Source organism: Muntiacus reevesi, chromosome 18 (assembly GCF_963930625.1).
Source record: "Muntiacus reevesi chromosome 18, mMunRee1.1, whole genome shotgun sequence".
NCBI classification, from domain to species: Eukaryota; Metazoa; Chordata; class Mammalia; order Artiodactyla; family Cervidae; genus Muntiacus; species Muntiacus reevesi.
In genome coordinates, this window is record NC_089266.1 from 21,960,192 (window position 1) to 21,980,446 (window position 20,255).

A 20,255-nucleotide genomic window follows, 5' to 3' on the forward strand; every position below is an offset into this window, starting at 1 on the left:
CTGAGAACTACAACTACTGAACCCATATGTCACAACTACTGAAGCCCATGCTCCACAACAAGAGAAGCCACTGAAATGGGAAGCCCTCACACTGCAACTAGAGAAAAAGCCTGCACAGTAATGAAGACCTATCATGGCCAAAAATAAAAATAAATAAAATAAAAATTATTTTAAAAAAGAATCCTCCTTGGAGTGCAGGGGACTCAGGTTCTATCTCTTGTCAGGGAACTAAGATCCCACAAGCTTCGAGGCAACTAAGGTTGCACGCCACAACTGAACCCATGCTCCACACCTAGAGAGACTTCCTGTCGCAATCAAAGATCCCCCATGATGCAATGAAGATCTCAAGTACCACAAAAAGACCCAATGTAGCCAAATAAATCAAATAAGTAAATAAGTTTTTCTTTAAAAAAAAAAAAAAAAGAAAAGGAGTGAATCGGACACGAGGAGGTAGAGACAATCTCTTCAGGAAGTTTGGTCTAGAAGAAGAAACAAGAAGTGAAGCGGGGAAGTAGCTAGAATGGACATGTCAGCTCAGGGAAAGTGTTTATAAAAATGGAGAGCTGAGTGCTTGCTTCGGCAGCACATATACTAAAATTGGAATGATACAGAGAAGATTAGCATGGCCCCTGCACAAGGATGACACGCAAATTCGTGAAGTGTTCCATATTTTTTATTCACCATGGAATATTACTCAGCCATTAAAAAGAATTCATTTGAGTCAGTTCTAATGAGATGGATGAAACTGGAGCCCATTATACAGAGTGAAGTAAGCCAGAAAGATAAAGACCATTACAGTATACTAACACATATATATGGAATTTAGAAAGATGGTAATGATAACCCTATATGCAAAATAGAAAAAGAGACACATATGTACAGAACAGACTTTTGGACTCTGTGGGAGAAGGCGAGGGTGGGATGTTTATGGTGAAACAGATCACCAGCCCAGGTTGGATGCATGAGACAAGTACTCGGGCCTGGTGCACTGGGAGGACCCAGAGGAGTCGGGTGGAGAGGAAGGAGGGAGGGGGGATCGGGATGGGGAATACATGTAAATCCATGGCTGATTCATGTCAATGTATGACAAAAACCACTACAATATTGTAAAGTAATTAGCCTCCAACTAATAAAAATAAATGGAAAAAAATAATAATAATAAAGATTTTTTTTTTTAAATGGAGAGTTAAGGGACCTCCCTGGTAGTCCAGCAGTTAAGACTCCACTCTTCCAGTGTAAGCGGCAGGGGTTCAGTCCCTGGTTATTGTTGTTGTTCAGTCACTCAGTTGTGTCCGACTCTTTGAGACCCCATGAACTGCAGCACGCCAGGCTTCCCTGTCCTCCACCATCTCCTGGAGCTTGCTCAAACTCATGTCCATTGAATCGGCAATGCCATGTCCTCTGTTGCCTCCTTCTCTTGCATTCAATATTTCCCAGCATCAGGGTCTTTTCTAATGAGTCAGCTCTTTGTGTCAGGTGGCCAAAGTATTGGAGCTTCAGCTTCAGCATCAGTCCTTCCAATGAATATTCAGGACTGATTTTCTTTAGGATTGACTGGTTGTTCTCCTTGCAGTACAAGACTCTCAAGAGACTTTCCAACACCACAGTTCAAAAGCATCAATTCTTCGGCACTCAGCCTTCTTTATGGTCCAACTCTCACATCCATAACATGACTACTGGAAAAACCATAGTTTTGACTATGTGGACCTTTGCTGGCAAAGTGACATTTCTGCATTTTAATATGCTGTCTAGGTTTGTCATAACTTTTCTTCCAAGGAGCCAGGGTCTTTTAATTTCATGGCTGCAGTCACCAACTGCAGTGATCTTGGCACCCAAGAAAATAAAGTCTGTCACTGCTTCCATTGTTTCCCCTTCTATTTGCCATGAAGTGATGGAACTGGATGCCATGATCTTAGTTTTCTGAATGTTGAGTTTTAAGTCAGCTTTTTTTTTTTTTTTAAGTCAGCTTTTTCACTCTTACCTTTCACTTTCATCAAGAGGCTCTTTAGTTCTTCACTTTCTTCCATAAGTGTGTTTTCATCTGCATATCTGAGGATCTTGATATTTCTCCTGGCAATCTTGATTCCAGCTTGTGCTTCATCCAGCTTGGAATTTCACATGATGTACTCTGTATATAAGTTAAATAAGCAGGGTGACAATATACCTCCTTTCCCAGTTTTGAGCCAGTTCATTGTTCCATGTCGGGTTCTAACTGTTGCTTCTGGACCTGCATACAGATTTCTCAGGAGGCAGGTAAGGTGGTCTGGTATTCCCATCTCTTTAAGAACTTTTCACAATTTGTTGTGATCCACACAGTCAAGGCTTTAGTGTAGTCAATGAAGCAGAAGTAGATGTTTTTCTGGAATTCTCTTGCTTTTTCGATGATCCAGTGAATATTAGCAATTTGATCTCTGATTCCTCTGTCTTTTCTAAATCCAGCATGAACATCTGGAAGTTCTTGGTTCACATACTGCTGAAGCTTGGCTTGGAGAATTTTGAGCATTACTCTGCTAGCATGTAAAATGAGTGCCTGGTAGGGGAACTAAGATCTCACATGCCACATGGCGCGGCCAAATTAAAAAAAGGCAGTGGGGGGCGGTTTGACAAGAATTGAGAAGGTTTAAATGTGTAATGGGAAAGACCCAGTAGAAAGGCAGAGAATGAAAGATTTGGGATATTCTAGTCAAATTTCTCATGCCTGGGAATAGACCCTGTGATAGATTCAACTCTACCGGTCCCAGGCCTCTTCCATAGTGAGGTGTAATCTTGGTGGCGACACCTAGTGGATTCAAAAGGCACTGCTTAAATTCTTCACTCCAAACCCCAGATCCAGAGAGCATCTTATTATTAATACATTGGTCTGACTGCTTCAACTTATTTCCACCTTTTTGTTCATTGCTAAGCCAACTTCTGGAGATGCAGCATTGCTAAGTAAGTTCACCCTCTCCCACACAGCCCACAGAGCCCCAGTGCCTCATCCCCGACTTCCCACATCCACACCTAGGCCATCCAACTCTGTGCCTGCTTCAAGTCCTGGATCATCTCTTTTAAGAAGTTTTATTGTCACCCACCCTTAATCCGCAGATCATAAGTGAATCTTTTTGACTTATTTCCTAGAGCACTTATCATCTTGTGTCTTGTCCTCCTCTTTCGACTCCTATTTCAAATAACCTAATTTATTCATTCAGCAAATATGTATCGAGTGTCTTCTCGGTGCCAAGTACTGCTCTTGGTACAGAAGAGTGAACATGACAGACTCCTGGAGCTAACATTCTGGGGGCAGGAAAATCAAATACACGAAGAAGTATCGATGATGTCAGGTAGCAATGAAAGCCTTGAAGAATATACAGGAGAATTCGAAGAGATAGACAAAGTGGGGGCGGTGAGAGCACTCAGGAAAGACGCGGGCAAGAGCAAAGGTAAAATCCCTGAGACAAGAATGTGTTTTAGGAAAAAAAAAAAAAAGAATGTGTTTTAGGAAGAGCAAGGCAGTCGGTGTGGCTGGAGAGGGTGAGGGAGAGGAGAGAGAGAAGGTGAGGTCAGAGAGGGGGAATTTTTGTTTTTAATCTGTGTTATCAAAAACAGAGGAGTGTTAAAATCAGAATTGTTTTCGTTGAAATATAACATTACAGTAAAATGTATTAATATCAATCTCAATGAACATACATTCACACTGCAACCACATTCAGGTCAAGATATAGAATACTGTGTTTATGGCAGCACTGTTTACAAAAGCCAAGACATGGAAGCAACCTAAAGGTCCAAGAGATGAGTGGATAAAGAAGAGGTGTACATACAATATACACAATGGAATATTACTCAGTCATAGAAAAGAATGGGAAAAAACGCTATTTGTAACAACCTGGATGGACCTGAGATTTTCATAGTAAAGTAAGCCAGACAGAGAAAGACAAACATCACATGATATCACTTATATGTGGACTCTAAAACAAATGATACAAATGAACTTATTTATGGAACAGAAACGGGCTCACAGAGGTAGCAAACATTCTTATGGTTACCAATGGGGAAGTGGGGGAAGAAAAAATTAAGAGTTTGGGATTAACAGACACACACTGCTATATATAAAATAGGTAAACAAGTGTATAATGTATAGCACAAGAAACTATATTCAATATCTATTTTTTTTTTCTATTTTTTTAATTTCAATTTTTTGGCTGCGTCATCCCACATGGGAGATCTTGGTTTCCTGTCCAGGATGGAACTTATGTCTCCTGCAATGGAAGGGTGGAGTCCTAACCACTGGACCACCAGGGAAGGCCCCTATATTCAATATCTTTAATAACCTATAAAGGAAGATAATCTGAAAAAGAAAATATGTATGTGTATATGTGTGTTATATACATTTATATATATAAGACTGAATCATTGTTTTGCACCTGAAACACAACCTTGTAAATGAACTGTACTTCAATTTAAAAAAAAAGATGTAGAACATTATTATCACCACAGAGGGTTTCTTCACACCACTTCAGTACTCTCTCCCATCCCACGAGCAACCACTATTTTCACTTCTCTCTCCATAATTTTGCCTGTTTTTTGAATTCTCAAGACAGAATTGTACAGTGTGTAGTCTATAAGTCTGGCTTTGTTCACTCAATGTTATATCTGTGAGATTCATTTATGCAGGTGGATGAAAGTTGCTCAGTCGTGTCCGACTCTTTGCAACCCTATGAACTATATGGTCCATGGAGTTCTCCAGGCCAGAACACGAGTAGGTAGCTGTTCCCTTCTCCAGGGGATCTTCCCAACCCAGGGATCGAACCTAGGTCTCCTGCATTGTGGGCGGATTCTTTTTTTTTTTTTGTGGGCGGATTCTTTATCAACTGAGCCATGAGGGAAGCCCATGAGGGTAGTAGTCATTTGTTCCTTTCTTTTGCCATGTAATATTCCATTATAAGAATATACAATCAATTTGTTCATTTATCTGTTGAAGGACACTTGGATTTTTTCCAATTTATCATGAACAAAACTGATATAATCATTGCTGTGCATATTCTTTGGTAGACACAGGTACTAAATTCTCTTGGGTACACATACACCTAGGAGTGGAAATGCTAGGTCACAGGTACAGGGTACATTTAGTCTTAGTAGGTATGACCAAACAATGTTCCAAACTGGGTGTACCAATTCACACGCCCACCAACAACTTATAAAAGTCCTAGTTTCTCTGTATCCTCACTGATACTTGGTATCGCCACTTTCTTTAAGCTTCCATGTGTGTGTGCTAAGTTGCTTCAGTTGTGGACTCTTAGTGATGACCCTATGGACTGTAGCCCACCAGACTCCTCTGTTCACGGAATTCTCCAGGCAAGAGTACTGGAGTGGGTTGCCATGGCCTCCTCCAGGGCATCTTCCTGACCCAGGGATCAGACCCACATCTCATTTGTCTCCTGCATTCACAGGCAGGTTCTTTACCACTAGTGCAACCTGGCAAGCCCTTCTTTAAGTTCAGCCATACATTATCTGATTTAGGTTTGCAAAAAAGCACCCTGGTTGCAGGATGGGGAACGAACTGGTGGGGTTAGGAGCAGGTTGGAGATAAGCTGAGAGCCCAGGTAGGAAGCTAGAGCAAGCATCCAGGGAAGACATGAAAGTGGTTTGGACTGGTGGCAATGGAGAAGTGAACCGATCAGGATTTGGTTTTGGTTGTTTTGCTTTTTTTTGTTTGTTTGTCTGTTTGTTTTTTGTTTTTGGCAAGGCATGTGGGAACTCAGTTGCCTGACCAGAGACTGAACCCATGTCCCCCCGCATTGGAAGGGCAGAGTCTTAACCACTGGACCACAAGGGAAGTCCCAGGATGTGTTATGCAATTGAAGCTGCCGGACGAGGCAGATGAGATGAGTGAAGGATGAGGGAGCCGTAGATTCTTGCCTCAAAAACTTGAGTGGATGAGAAGACTGTTTTCTGAGATGCAGGAGACTGAGGGAATAACTGAAGCAGGACGAGGGGAGGTCAAGGGCTCACGTGTGACTGAGTGCCCATCAGAGCCGAGCACGAAGCTCTAGTTGCCCCACTTCTTAGTATAACTGGTAGATACTGGTTGCGTGCAGAGTGCATGCATCTGGGTAGCAGCAGAGAATGTGCACGCTGTCTGCAATGGACAGATTTCAGTTACGGGCCCTGTTCTGCTACCTCACTCACCCTGTAACTTGGACACTTTGCTGGGACTGTCCAGCTTCCATCCTCCACCACACAGTGTTAGATTTAACCAAGATCGCATATCCATGGCATGCCTGGAACACGGCATAACTAAAACATTCATTCTTGCAAATCCCAGGCACTAGGCGGCGCGGCTCCCGAGGCTAGCATCTTTTCTTCTCACCCACGTTTTTCAAAGTCACTCCAGAACAGCCCAGCCCAGAGTCCTGAGAGATGGATTCCCTCTCTCCCCCTTTGGCCCTTCCCCAGCCTCAAAGAAACAGAATGGAGAACAGCAGGAGGGTCGATTCATAGACTTTTATCGGCTTTGACTCCAGCAGGTTTCTGCAATGACGATCGAGCCTGTGGAGCACACACGGTTCACTCTGGTAGAGCTGCAGGGCGTGGGAAGGAGTCTGGGAGGCCCGTGGGAGGCAGCAGGGTAGGGGTCAAGGCCAGAGGTGGGCAGCAGCCGAGACTGGACCAGGGGGGTCCCAGGGTTTGGGGAGGACTGTGAGCGCTGGAGTGACAAGGGTGCTGAGAGGGGTCGGGAGGAAGGATGTCTGCAGGGAGAGAAGGGCACATCAGCAGTAGCAGGGAAGAGTGGACAGACAGAGGTCACGGTCTCTAGGGATGGAGGGGGTGGGACACAGCGCCGGCGGACGTGGTGGGGGTGGGGAGTCTATAGACATATTTTTGCGGCAGGAACAAGACAGACCGCAGTATAAAAGGGACTGTACAACATCATCTATGATACACTGTTTACATATGATACAAGGCTCTTTCCCTCCTTGAGTTTTAAAAAATAAATTTACAATTCCCGAGCTTTTGGTAAAAAATATATACACTCTCAGAGCAGGAGCAGCAGCTGCTTTGGCTGGGCTGCTGCTGCCTCTTCGGAAGGGAAAGAGGTGGTGCCAGAAAGGAGGGTGAGGCTGAGCCAGGAAACCTCACCCCGTAGCTGCCGGCAGTCTTGCACCCTCAGCCCTGGAGGCCCCTGATGGGAGAGGCAGGGGAAACTGAGAAGTAACAGAGGCATCGCCAGGGCCCAGTTTCGCTTTTCCAGTCTCTGCCATTCTCTGCCCCATGTCAGGGGTGGGGGCGGCTGCCTGCCCCAAATACAGGAGTCCACCCCACCCAGCTCTGATGGGAAGGACCAAGGTGGGAGTCAAGACAGGGAGGAAGATGAGACCATGTGCTGGCATCCCTGCAGAAGAGCCAAAGGGAGACGATAACTCCCTTCTTAGCAGTGAGACACCCGAAAACCAGGAGGATGGGCAGAAATCAACCCTGACTCCTGCCACCACATCTCACCCCACTGCAATGTGGAGGGAGGGTCCTGTAGGCAGCTTAGACCTGTGTTTCCCTGAGCATCTTTTACCCTCTCATCAAAGCCCACCCAGGGAACTTTAGGAGGCCTGAGTCGGGGACCTGTAAGGGCTGATAGTAACCCTCCTGTCTGCTGCTGCTCCCTGTCCTCCAGAGCAGCTTCACCCACAAGCCTGAGTGTGCAGGGCAATGGAGGAGCTGGGCAGGGAGTGGTGGGGGTGGGGAAAGCACCCTGCACCGTCCCAGGAGCAGAGCAGACAAGGGTAGCACCAAACAGAAGGACCCCCTCCCCAGTACACACAGCACCTTTCCTCAAATGCCAGATGCAGTGCTGCTCCTTCAAAGGGGCCACACGCGCGTGCGTAAACACACACACACCCACACACACACGCACGCACGCACGCAGACAGACACAAGGGCAATATAATTTATGGGGTTGCATCTAGGGGTCCCAGCCCTCACCAGGAAGAAGTCAGGCAGAAGCCAGGCAGGTGGTGGAGAGGAAGGCTGCCAATCCCTCCCACAGCTCTGCTCTGTGAGACGAGAAGGGGCAAGGGGTGTGCAAAGCCTTCCTGCCTGCTTGGGTAGAGGAGATGGGAAACTCCATCTCCGGAACAGACCTGGATGGGAGGGGCCAGGGAAGGCGCTCTCTGCCCACTTCTTCCCCCGGGAGGGCAGGAACCAGCAGAGGGTGGCTTGGGCTTGAAGGAGCAAGGGGGAGAGGACTTCAGCAGGAAGAACAGGCTTATGAGTCCAGGGCTCAGTCCACCCAACTCCTTCCCGTGGGGCAGGAAGCGGCTCCAGAAGAAAGCTGTCAGATGTGGGCAGGGAGTCGTGCAAAGTGCTTGAGTGCCAGGTGCCCAAAGACCCTGGTGAGGGGCCGACCAGAACCTCAGTTCTTATTGACTGTTGGCCTCCAGCTTGTAGGAGAGCTCGAAGAGGAGGTTCTGGTTGTCAATGACCTGGAACTGGCGCACGTAGGCCTTGGTCTGCAGGTGATGTGGGGAGGCCTCCATATCAAGGCCTGGAGATGTAAGGACAGGGAGGGAGGCGGTCAGGGTGCCCTTCTTCCCCTGCACACAACCAGCCAGAGGGAAGGAAGGGTGTGGACTGGGATGGTTGGTGGGCAAGAGGGCCCCCGGGAAGGCCGAGGAGAGAAGGGAGAAATGAGATGTTTAAGGAAATAAACACTGGAGTGCGGGAGTCTCCCAGAAACCCTCCTGCTCTGTCAAACCTCCACCTGTAACGCCCTCAAAACCCCGAGTACTCACAAAGGGGCCGGCTCCGGTATTTGCGGACTGTCCTCACTTTCTCAGCCACTGAATGCTGGGAGATGACAAGAACTGAGTCCCGAAAAGGGCCCAGAAAGGTGCTCCCCTCCCAAGGCTCCCCCTTCTCCACTGGACCAAAGAAGGGGTGTGACAGGGGGCCAGGTTAGGGAGAGGCAGAGCTGCCCCCACCGCAAGCTGCCTGTCAATTTTGCCATCCGTGGGCAGGCTGCCACAGTGACACCACCAGAGTCTGCCAGGCAAGCTGGGCACCATGAGGAAAGGTGCTGTCTTCAGGGGTGTGTGTGCCAAGAGCGGGGAAGAGTACCAGCCACCACACTCATGGGACTGAGGTTGGCAGTGTCACTCACCAGCTTCTCAATGTTCACCAAGCCATCTACCAGGGTCTTACTTCCCTCATGCAGGAAAGTCAGGTCTAGGGATGGGGAGAGAAGCAAAGAGGTAAGAGGGGGAGATCCATGTTTCCTGGAAGCGACCCGAGGAGATCTGTAAAAATGGTTCGTTGTTCACTTGACCCCAGAAAATTATGCAAATCAAGAGGTTCAAATCTTTGTGTTCACTTTAAGAACACTCGTGAAACTGCCCAGGCCATTAAAGGGACTGCATATCCAAAAAGTCACCAAGTATCTGAAGGATGTCACTTTACAGAAGCAATGCGTGCCATCCCATCTTTACAGTGGTGGAGCTGGCAACCAAACAGTGGGGTCCAAAGAGTGCTGAATTTTTACCGCACATGCTCAAAAATGCAGAGAATAATGCTGAACTTAAGGGCGGAGAGGTAGATTCCCTGGTCACTGAGCACATCCCAGTGAACAAAGCCCCCAAGATGCTGGGAGGTCTTACAGAGCTCATGGTCAGATCAACCTATACATGAGTCCTCCCTGCCACATGGAGATGATCCTTACTGAAAAAGAACAGACTGTTCCTGAACCAGAGAGGAGGCTGTACAGAAAAAAAAGATATCCCAGAAGAAACTGAAGAAATAAACACTTATGGCTGGAGAATAGATGCCACACACACACACACACAAATGCAAATAAAAGTTACAAAAAAGGGAGAGGAGGTCCAAAGGGCCCTTCCTCTCCCCCAAACCACATTCAACCTGGGGGCTTCTCTCTTTGTAGCCACACACAGAGCTGAATTGAGAGGGGATTGAGGGTCTGAACAGGGCATGTAAAGCGTGGAGAGGAACATAGCTTGGAAGTGACTCTCACCTTTGAGGATCAGAGGCACGAAAGGAATCACAGGAGGTTTCATCTTGGAGATCACTTCCCGGTAGCTTTTGTGGTTCCTGCAGGGGTCCTAGGGTTCCACAGCAGAGGGAGAAAGTGACAAATAGGCCCAGTGTACCCCAAAGTCGTCCCCCTCCCCCTCCCCTAGCCCCTTCCCTACAAATATCTCCAAACAGACAGGGGTGTGCTTGGGTGTCTAAGTGGGGACTTCACGGCTGTATCCTCTTCCCTGGGGAAAACAAAGCCACAATCCTCCCGGCTTCCCTCCCAGCGTGGTGGGCTGGAGGAGGGAGGTCGGGAGGGGGGCTCCCAGACACTAAAAATATTGAAAGGGAAGCTCGAGGTGAAAGGTTTGTGGGCACTGAAAGTCTCTGGGGTGCCAGTCCAGTGGCAGATAAAAGAGCCAAACCCACTCACTGTCAGGTTCTCAAATTTGCGGAACAAGTTCTTGAATTTCCCTGGCAGCTTCTGCAGGTTGAAGGAAGGAGATGTCAGATTCTGGAGCTCCTTGGGTTTCATGGGCCCTCCTGACTAATCCCCAGGTGTTAGAGGGGGAAAGGGCCGTAGGGTCGGGCAGGGGGCTGGGAAGCCTTGGGCTAGGTCTGGGGCGCTGGCAGCGGCCCAGAGGAATGATCTCTTCTGGCGAAAAGGAGGCCACTGCTGATGCCTGAGCCACGCACAAAACCGCCCCGGGTGCGGGCTGAAATCCCAGAGCCCATTGTGCTTCCTGGGCCGGGCTGCCTGCCCCCCACCCACCACTCCGCGGTCAGGCGCGAATCCACCTTCACTGATTTGCACAGGTACCCGGCCCTTCAGCCCTGCCCGGTGCCCCGGAGCTGTATTCGCCAGAAGGGGGCGCCTCCTTCCAATCCTCATAAAAGCTCCCCAGAGGCGAGCAGCCACCCCGGGAGAGATCTCTGGGGTGAGCCCAGGGATGTCAAGACTGTGCGTTAAGGCCAAGATCCCCGAGGCGGGCCGGCCTAGGTGGGAGGCGAGGAGGCGGTCACCTCACCTCCCAGGTGAGCCTCAGGCGGCTGACGGCGGCGTTGTCCAGCCCCATGACCACGGCGTAGAAGGACAGCAGATCCTGGTTCTGCTTGCAGCTGCGGGGGCGGGAGGCGGGGTCAGTGGGCGGGGAGGCGGGGTCAGTGAGGGGCGGGCGGGGTCATTGAGGGGCGGGAGGGGGGCCAGGGCCTCCCCCTCCACGGCCGGCCGCACTCACATGGCTGCGATCTTGATGAACTTCTTGAGCAGCTGCGCGCGCTTGCCCGGGGCCTCGCAGAGCAGCACCTCGGTGGCCACCCAGTGGGTGACCTCGCTGCAGCGCTGCAGCAGCAGCTCGAGGTTGGCCGTCTCCCGGCGGCCGCGCTCCCCGTGGAACACGTAGTCCACGAACTCCAGCTGCAGCCGCGGCGGCAGAAGGGCCGCCAGGGCGTGGGATGGAGGCGGGGGGCGGGAGATGACAGTGGGAGGTGGGGAGCCAGGACAGGCAGGAGGGCGGGGGCGAGAGGGGTGGAAAATAGAAAAAGCGGGGACAGGACAGGATGCAACGGGGGGCGGGGGGGAGGGGGGAGGGGAAACAACCAACATTAATAATACTCTACCATCTACCGAAAACTTACACGCTGTCAGGCGCTTGAACCATCTGATCGACATTACTGTCTCTGCCTTTTCTTTAATAGTGAATATTTTACAAATGCTAACTGTGGGTCAGGTTCTGTATAAGCGCCACTTGGATCCTGAACCACCCTGATGGGGGGCGGGGGATGGTCCTCTCTCTTTGCTTTTTCTTATTCCCCAGATACGGGGACAAAGGCTTAGAGATGGTCTGGCGGCAAATTGCCCCAGGGCATGCTGCAAGGGCGCGGAGCGTCCTAACCAGAACTTTCAGCCCAGAGCGCTGCCTCTCTGCAGGCCCCCAGCCCAGCTGCAGCCTCAGTCCCCACCTCGTGCACACAGCGGAACAGTTCCCAGTGGAAGGCGGTAAGGTGGTTGGCCACGTCCTCAGGCTCCCCACGATGGATTTCCGTGTCTCCAGGGGAGACCTGGATCTCCTCAGGAAGGGGCACCTGGTGGGGCAGGCAGGGGCACAGGGGCTGGGCTTGTGAATTTCTGGCCCAGCCCCTCTCAGCCTCCGCTACCAGGCAAGGCTTATGAAAGAGTTCTTACCAGGGCCTCAAAGCTGTCTCGGGTGCAAGCAAACAGGTGGCTGTTGATGCCCAGTGTGGTGAAGACACAGTCTTCAGTCGGCTGGAGAAGGACCTTCTCTGCAGGAGAATGAGCTGCTTTGCCTCAGCATCGACCCCTGAACCTTTGCATCCCCCAGCCACTGCCCCATCCCGACGCTCCCAACCCTGCACAGATGTACTCTAGGCTAACTGGACTTGTCCTCACTGGCCTATGCTGTATTTAAACAACAGTTTTCAGAAAATGGATTGTCTTGCATTTACAACCTCCTTTTGACTCCCAACATTCTTTTTAGCTCTTCTCTTATTCTATCATCCTAGTGACACTGAGAAAACAGGATTTTTTTTTTTTCCTGCCTTAGAGGAAAATAAGGCTGTAACTACAATGCAGAGATTTTTGCCTTCCTACTGGGACTGGAGGCCCATCCTGTGTCTTTGTTCTCAAAAATGTAGCATCCTTAGATGCTTGAGGAGGTTAGAGGACCAGATCCCTAGGTGAGTAAGAGGCAAGTACCCAGAGCAGCATCCAAGTGTCCTGGACACTTTAATGTGCATAGACATCATCTGGGGATCTTGTTAAAACGCACATTCTGACTCTGCAGGTCTGGGGTGGGGGCAGAGGTACTTTTTAGCAAGCTCCCAGGTGATGCTCCTGTGGCTGGTCCTAGGACCACACTTAGAGTAGCAGCCAGGGCCTAGAATTCAGCTGTTACTTCTGCCCCAGGGCATTGGGCCTGTGAGTTTCTCTTCTTGTCCCATCACTCCCCGACCCCAGCCCAGCTCTTTCTGACCCTCACCTCCTGAGGAGGCCACAGCAACCAGGATGAGGGAATCCTCACGCCCCGCAGGCTCCTCTGAGTACTGCAACTTCTCCGTCACAGAGCCCAGAATGTCCTGCACAGATGCTGAGAGGCGGCTGCGTATGGTCACGTAAGAGTGATCAGGCATGTAGACCCGGCAGAAGACTAAACAGAGACCAGAAGGTGGCTTTTCACCAGTGGGCAGAATGGCAGCATCAGCACAGTCCCCTGCTGAGCACCTCTGTTCCCCACCCCACTGCAATCTGAAATGGGTTGGCCTCTGAAAAAGATGCTGTGAAAAGGACTGGTTCTGAGACAGAAGGAAACCCCATAGAGGGCACCCGTGATCTGGAGACCCCTCAGAGCCCCCAGAACACTCACTCTCATCGGAACCCCGGAAAGCCACGCGGGTCTGCAGACAGGAGTCTATCCGACGGAAGTGGCGGAAGAGTGGCTTCACCTGCTTGCTGGGAGGCTGGCTCTCCTCTGGGATCCTGGTGTCAACACCGCTGGGCATCAGAGAGCCTGGCTAGGCATCTTGCATGCCAGGCAGGCAGCATCAAGCAGGGATGTCAGAACCGGGTCAAGGGTATTCCCAGTATCAGGTCCAGAGAGTGGTGAAGGAGGTCAGAAGACAGGACCATGGCCAGCATGGGACAGCTGTCCGAATGACCGAATCTAATGCCACCTCCTCCCTGAATTCTTCTCTATCCACCCCACCCACCAGCAGAGGTCACCTTTTTGTCTCAATGGCTGTAGAACACTGGGCTAATACGTGTTTACCTTCGTGTCTTATCTCTTCTACAAGATTGAGAGCTGACTGAATTTTATTTTCAACCTCCAGGCCTAGCACGCTGCCTGGTACATGGTAAGTGTAGGTCATCAGCTGTTTGCTGAATTTTACTGACAAAAATTTCACAGTCTGGGAGGGAGACAGACTTGCGTACAGCTACTTCTCACACCAGACAGGAGGTGTTAAGATGATATAATAAAGGCACAAGAAGAGTTTTGTTGGTACAGGGAGGGAGGGGGGACAGCTATCACCAAAAGATGCTTTCACTGAGAAGATGGCATTTGGCCTGGACCTTGAAGGACAACAGGAAGGTAAGGGGGTGGGAGGAAGGCACTCTGGGGTGGACCATATAAGAGATAGCAGGAAGTTGAGAACACACAGGTGTTTGTGGAATTGGTGGGTATATAGGGAGTGTCATGGGTAAGGGGTGATGAGGGAGATGGGAAGGATCAGCAGAAGGCAGACAGAGAGGGGCTAGGATGCTGGGGTGGGGGGCATGGATATTTTGGGAACAGAAGCACAAGGTTGTCAAGTTTGAAAAATCTCTGTGGCATCAGCATAAGAAAGACACAACCATAAGCTAAAGCCCTGGATCGGAGGTTGCAGCCATAATCCAGGTGAGAGATACTGAAACCTCAATGAAGGTTATGACAGTGGGATGGAGAAACTGAAAGAGCTGGAAAGATGGACAGATGGACACCGTGGTGTCTTGAAGTCAGCTCACAATGGCTCATGAAGGCAGACTGTTAAATTTTGGGGAATTTTGTCAACTGGTTTTAAACATAGCCATTAAAAAATTAATTATAATAGATAATTGTATATAAATGGATATATGTTTTATAAACTTATAGCCAAATTATTATAATACAAAAAAAAAGTCACTTCCTAATTGTTTCACTACATTCTTCTCTGTGCTCTTTAGGTTGTGACGATACTACACAATGACCTGCTACTGCACATCTCTTCCCAACTTCACATTCAATGACATCATGTTGGGAGCTTGAAATCAACCATGTGAGAGAATTTACGCCATGGGAATCAGCAAAAGCTACAAGTCAGGGCTCTTCTTCCTGAAGTGCTGGCTGTTCAATATTTATCAGTACACCCCTGGACTGACAAATAAGTGGAGGGGAGAATGGACCCCCAAGATGACTGGAGACAATGCTCTGTGCTCCTCTCCAGTAAGAGAAAGGGACTGAAATCAAGGCATCTTGGAGTCCAAAGGCCAGAGGCACCCAGCCCTCTAATTGAGGAACAAGGGGGACTTCTTTCCTGGCCCCTCCCCGAGCCCATTCCCCTCACTTTAGCTCCACTGTTTCCACAAGCTGGTGCAGCCTCAGTGTGTCCTCTCGGAGGTCCTGGTAAAGGGACTCATCCTTCATAATCAGCAGGTACAGGTCCTGCAGAGACAAGGAGAAAGAAGGTGAGGGCAGGGGTCTCATCCCAGCATCACTCTCTGCAAGGGCAGGGCAGGGCCTCCATGCCTTCAAGCACAGAAGAACCCTATAAGCTAGGACTTGCTGGCCTCTTTTTCCAGGTACCCAGCTTGAGAAGTATGACTCCTTCAAAAGGGCCCCTTCCAGAGCAAACAGCCTGATCACCCACCTTCTCATCCCAGGCCCACCTTGATGATGCGGCCAGCCCCCTCTTCCTCCTGCAGGAGCCCCTGGTAGGTGTCCAAGAAATGAAGGAGCATGGCTAGACAGGCCTGCTTCCGGCCCACCCCCTCGGGGCCTTCCATGCCTCCTGCCCAAACAAAGCTGACCCCTAAGTTAAGAAAAAGCCCTGGCAGGCAGACTTGAGCACACTGGGAAGGGGTATGGGAGGCAAGGCTTTGCAATGGGAGGCAAGGCCACCCCTAAAAATTCCCTAGGTTTGGGGCCAGAGAGAAAGGGGCTCTGAAGTTCCCTGGAACCAAGACCCATGCCCCAGCCCAGGTTTTTGCCAGAGTAGGTAGGGATGGCACCCACTCAACCACATGCAGCTCTTGCTTGTTTGAATTTCACTTGAAGAAATTCACTAGAAGCTACTCTGCCTGGACCCACCCAACCCCTGATCAGCCCACAGTGCTGAGCTCACAGCAGGCTGCTAAAGGCCGATGGTGCTAACCACAAACCTGACCATCTCTCCGTGTAAGGCCTGGTGTTTCAAAGAGAACCTATGATATTCTACTCACTGGCCTGCCATTTACAATTAGGTCCTAGAATAACTCGTTGAGAGGCCCTATGAATAGCCCAGTCAGTGACTTGTCTCTAGTGACCCTATGAAAGCACCGCTGTGACCTGATGTTTACATCAGACCCTGTAATAACTCTCTGGGCAACCGGATGTTTAGAGCAATAATTCAGTGGGGAGAGAGGCACTCTTAATAGAATAATAACACCTTACATCTATACAGGGCTCTGCAGTCTCCAAGCAGTCTTACCTCTGCTCCCAGAATGGTCTCAACAGCAGCCCCAGGAGCAGGTACTGTTTAGCCCCATTTTACAGAAGGGGAAACTGAGGCCCCAGGAGGTCAGGTGATCTGCCCGGGGTCACACAGTTGGTGAGTGAAGAACCTGGGATTGAAACCCAGGTGTGTTTTCTTGGGAAGAGCTTAGCCCCTCATATCCCATGGCATGTGGGATGCAGGGAGTGGCTCCCTCCTGACCTCCCCTTTCGCAAGCTCCACAAAAGGATATTACTGGTGCAGCTCCTGCAGAAATTTCTCCGTGGGAAGGAAGAGCGAGTGAGTGAGGACGATGTCATCCAGCAGGGTATCTGTAAGAGCAGTTGCCACCACTGATGTCACGAAGGCACTTCCAGGACCTGGTTGGAGGCTCACCACTCCCCCTCTCTTGCCTCCAGGGCAAATTCTCTTTAGCTGGGCTGGAGCCTCAGCCACCTGCCCAGTCATGCTCTGCACATGCCCCACCATACATACATACACACACACACACACACACACACACACACACACACGTGAAGGTTCTGGGCAGCCGCTGCGGGGGTGGGGTTGGCAGCTGCCAAGGCAGCTGGAGGGAAGGAGGGGGCGCCCTCCGATGGCCACGCCCACTTCTCTCCAGTGTGCGTGGGTAGCGGGTCACTTAATACGCCAAGCTTGAGATCTGTCCGGGGGGAAAAAGAGAGGTAGCCCCTAGAAGTGTCTCTAGGCCAAGAGAACCTCTAAGCACAGAGGTAGGGTCAGCGGCGGTGTGTGTGTGTGTGTGTGTGTTCCTCCTTTCCTCCCCACTCCCTACCTAAGAGTTTTGAGTTCCAACTAGGCAGGTGAGAACCAGCCCCATTAAAAGGGAAAGGGACGAGTGCCATCTCTTTGATCCCAAAGCCTTTAAATAGAAAGCTTGTGTCCTCCAGCTGCCCAGGGATGGAAGAGTTAATGATGCAAGGGTGGAGGGGAGTGGCTCCTCACACCACCCTTTCCCCCTCCACACCTCCATCTGGGCCTGGCTCAGCCAGTCAACCAGGTACAAGGTCGCCCTGACTTGCAGCCAGCCCTGGGGTGGGGCAGGGCAGCCTGGCACACACAGACAGGCAGGGCCCGGGGAGGGAGCCAGGTGTCCTCACCAGAACAGGTTAGGGCCAGGTCCCCAGGCACTGCCCCAAGGCTTCTGATGGCCCTTGAGTCACCATCCCCTGGCCTCCAATTCTAACCACGAAAGTAAAGCGGGTGAATCAATATGAGATCCTCAACTTCAATGATTTCATTTCACAAATGAGAAACCAAGACCCACAGCTGAGAGGAACTTGCTTGGAGCTGGAGTAAGAACCCTGACTCCTGAGATTCTGTTCTTTTCTCACTGTGCTTGAGGCAAGCAGAGTGTCAGAGTGAAGTACAGTGGGCAGCGGGGGGCCGCTTTGGCTTGTTTGGGGTAGCTTTTCTAAGTCTCCTCCGCCCACATGCCCTGGGAGGGAACTGAGATGGTTTAAGAATATTGGTTATATTGGAGAATATCAGAGTGGCAGGTTAAGCTTGATTCTCATCTATTCTGGGACTGCTTTGGGGTTTCCCCGGACCAGTTACTCTGGAGATCCAGCCTGCCAGTCCAGGTAATACAGTGACAGTCAGTTCAAGAGTCCTTCCCCAGGGGACAATGAGCAGCATCTGTGGCACTAGGCCCTGGCAAAAGCGGAAAGACAGTTTCTCCCTTTTTCTCTCTGCCCAGTCTTTAAAGTGAGTCAGAGAGCCCCCCAGCCCTGATCCTCAGCCCCAGGGATGGGGACGAGGACTGGGGATGCCCCCAAACCTTCCCTCCATTCTTTATCTCACAGGAAAGCTAAACAGAGCCAACAAAGGAAGAGGCCCATGGGGCAGAGTGGGGGAGATGCTACCATAGGAGCTACAGCTTGGTGTCTGTCTCTTCCTAGGCAGGCTCTGGTCCAATGCACAGCCTCCCCAGGGAATGTGTCAGAGAGACACAGTGTGTGTGGTGTAGGCGGGAAGTTATGGTTAAGAGAGCTGTGTGTGTCTGATATTTTTCTAATTAAATCCAAAAGGTGTCAGCTCCCCAGGGCAACTGTAACCTGAGCCAAGGAGAGTACCTGGGTCTTGAGAAAAATCTAGGGGAGTGGAGCCCCATTCCACACACCTGGGTTAGGGCTCCCTGCAAAGGTCTGGGAGCAAAGTGTGAAACCCCCATCCGTAGGCCCTCAGCCTGGGGTCCCAATCCTCAGACCCCACTGGGTGTTAGTGAAATGCCGACAACTAGCCCTGAAGACCCTTGGATCTTTTACTTCAGAGCTGCTAACCAGCAATCTGGGGCCTCAGTTTCCTCAAGATCTCCTTAGCAGGGGTGCTTGTGGGGAGTGGCAAAATAGCTTCATCATTTAGGGAATAAGCCTCTCAGGGTGTGGTTATTTTTAAAGAGGCCCTGTGCTGAGGCCTGCCACCGGAAGGGCGGGAGCTGGAGAGGTTCAGACCCCCCTGGATGCTGCAGGGCCTGAGGTCTGCCCAGCCACCAGACACCTTCTGAATCCACCCCCAACTAGAATGCCTCCCTCCACACGACCCCCACCCCCCAAGCTGCTAGGGACAATGCATCCCTTTGCCAGAGCCTAAAGGCAGCTTGGGCCGCCATGTGCCTGTCTGGCCCTGCCCCGCCAAGTGGGCCAGCCCTCTGCTCTGGGCCTTCTAAAGAGAACCGGGGACTCCTCGAAGGTCTTTCGGGGCTTGGCCACCTCTAGAGGGCTGCACTGACCGGTCTGGGCAGCTTCCATCTTAGTGGGTCAAGCTCTAATTCTCAGCCACATAAGGAGGTAGTCAACACCGGGGACCCATAAGGTCTGGATGAAATGTTCAGGGGGAGAGGAAGGGAGGCTCAATGAGAGAAAGGGGTTCAGTTTCTTCTCCAGGCGTGGGTGAGGCTGCTACATGGAGGAAGGTGGCACTGCCACTTCTCTGCTGCAGAAAGCTCTGTCCCTCCCACAGGCCCCTACCCCACTTCAGCTGACCACTCAACCCCGCACCGAGGCTCCCGCACGGCGCCACCCTCACCGTCCAAGGGCAAGCAAGAGGACCCGGGCGGGGGAGGGGGCAAACCCTACTCGGGATGGATGAGCCAGCCCACTTACCTGAAGCGGCGCTGTCCCTCGTGGCCCCTCCGGCCAGCCGCTCCAGAACCCAGTTCAGAAGATGCTCCGGCCGCTCGGGGGCGCCCAGAGGGGCCCATGGTGGAGGAGTCAGAGGCTCGCCGGGGGACAGCTCGTCTGAGGAGTACGAGGAAGGGGAGCGCAGGGGTCCCCCTCCCCCGAGCGGCCCGGGCCCCGGCACCTCCTCCAGCTGCAGCCAACAGGGCCCCCCGCTGCCGAGCTCTTCCGCGACCCCCGCCGGCTCTCCCCCGTCCTCCTCTGGGGGCGGCTCCAGCCCCGGCTCGGCGGGGGGCTCCCGGAGGAAAGCTGGGAGCAGCAGGCGAGACACGCTCTGACGCCGCTGCAGCGGCCGCGGTCCCCCGGCTGGACCGCCGCCCCCGCCAGGTCCCCCACCCCCTCCAGGCCCGCCGCAGCTCCCCGGACCCCCGCCGGGACCTCCCGCCACCGTTCGCCCCGCCAGCTGCGACGTCTGCTTCTTCAGAAATTTCTCCAGCGGCTTCATACCCCCCCCCCGCCCCTCTCCTCGGGGCCGCTGGGGGACCCAGGTGTCCCAGGCACGGGCGGGGGGGGCAGGGACACGATGCTCAGAGCCGGAGGGACAGAGCTGAGGGCCGTGCCAGGCTCCGGACTGGGGGCCAGAGGTGCCCGAGGCTCGCTGGCCGGAGTCCAGTGGCCAGTGACCGGGGGAGGTGCCAGAGGGAAGGAGTACCGGCTCTCAGTGGCCCCCCATGCCGGCCGCAGCGCACGCGGCCCGAAGGGTGGGCAGCCTGCGGGGCCGGTGCCCAAAGGCTCTGCGCTCCTGGGCCGGGCTGCGGCGGCAGAGGCAGCGGGCGGAGCGCAAGGCTGAGAGGACGCGGCGGCGGCGGCGGCGGCTGCGCT

At 51.8% G+C, this 20,255-nt stretch overlaps 1 protein-coding gene and 1 non-coding gene across 2 annotated transcripts; one reads left to right on the forward strand and one right to left on the reverse strand.

Moving 5' to 3' along the window:
- The first annotated feature begins 567 nt into the window (after positions 1-567).
- LOC136150348 (U6 spliceosomal RNA) lies at positions 568-674 on the forward strand. Its single transcript, XR_010659783.1, has one exon. It is a non-coding gene; the product is annotated as a U6 spliceosomal RNA (small nuclear RNA).
- Positions 675-6,505: 5,831 nt separating this feature from the next.
- RAPGEFL1 (Rap guanine nucleotide exchange factor like 1) lies at positions 6,506-20,159 on the reverse strand. Its single transcript, XM_065909380.1, has 15 exons — positions 19,359-20,159; positions 16,472-16,550; positions 15,416-15,551; positions 15,094-15,191; positions 13,380-13,492; positions 12,996-13,163; positions 12,182-12,279; positions 11,959-12,081; positions 11,235-11,413; positions 11,025-11,115; positions 10,430-10,480; positions 9,995-10,082; positions 9,131-9,195; positions 8,763-8,817; positions 6,506-8,515 (listed from the first exon to the last, which is right to left on the reverse strand). Exons 1-15 carry the CDS (start codon positions 19,876-19,878, stop codon positions 8,391-8,393), a joined length of 1,989 nt encoding a protein of 662 aa, XP_065765452.1. The 5' UTR covers positions 19,879-20,159; the 3' UTR covers positions 6,506-8,390.
- Between the last annotated feature and the right edge of the window lie 96 nt (positions 20,160-20,255).

Excerpts from the sequence above, each read along its gene's own strand:
- RAPGEFL1 (XM_065909380.1), bottom strand. The coding sequence starts at position 19,878 with ATGAAGCCGCTGGAGAAATTTCTGAAGAAGCAGACGTCGCAGCTGGCG. Across the intron at positions 16,551-19,358 it reads GAGGGACAGCGCCGCTTCAG|ATACCCTGCTGGATGACATC; the intron begins GTAAGTGGGCTG and ends CTGCTCTTACAG. Across the intron at positions 8,818-9,130 it reads TGGTGAACATTGAGAAGCTG|CATTCAGTGGCTGAGAAAGT; the intron begins GTGAGTGACACT and ends GTCATCTCCCAG.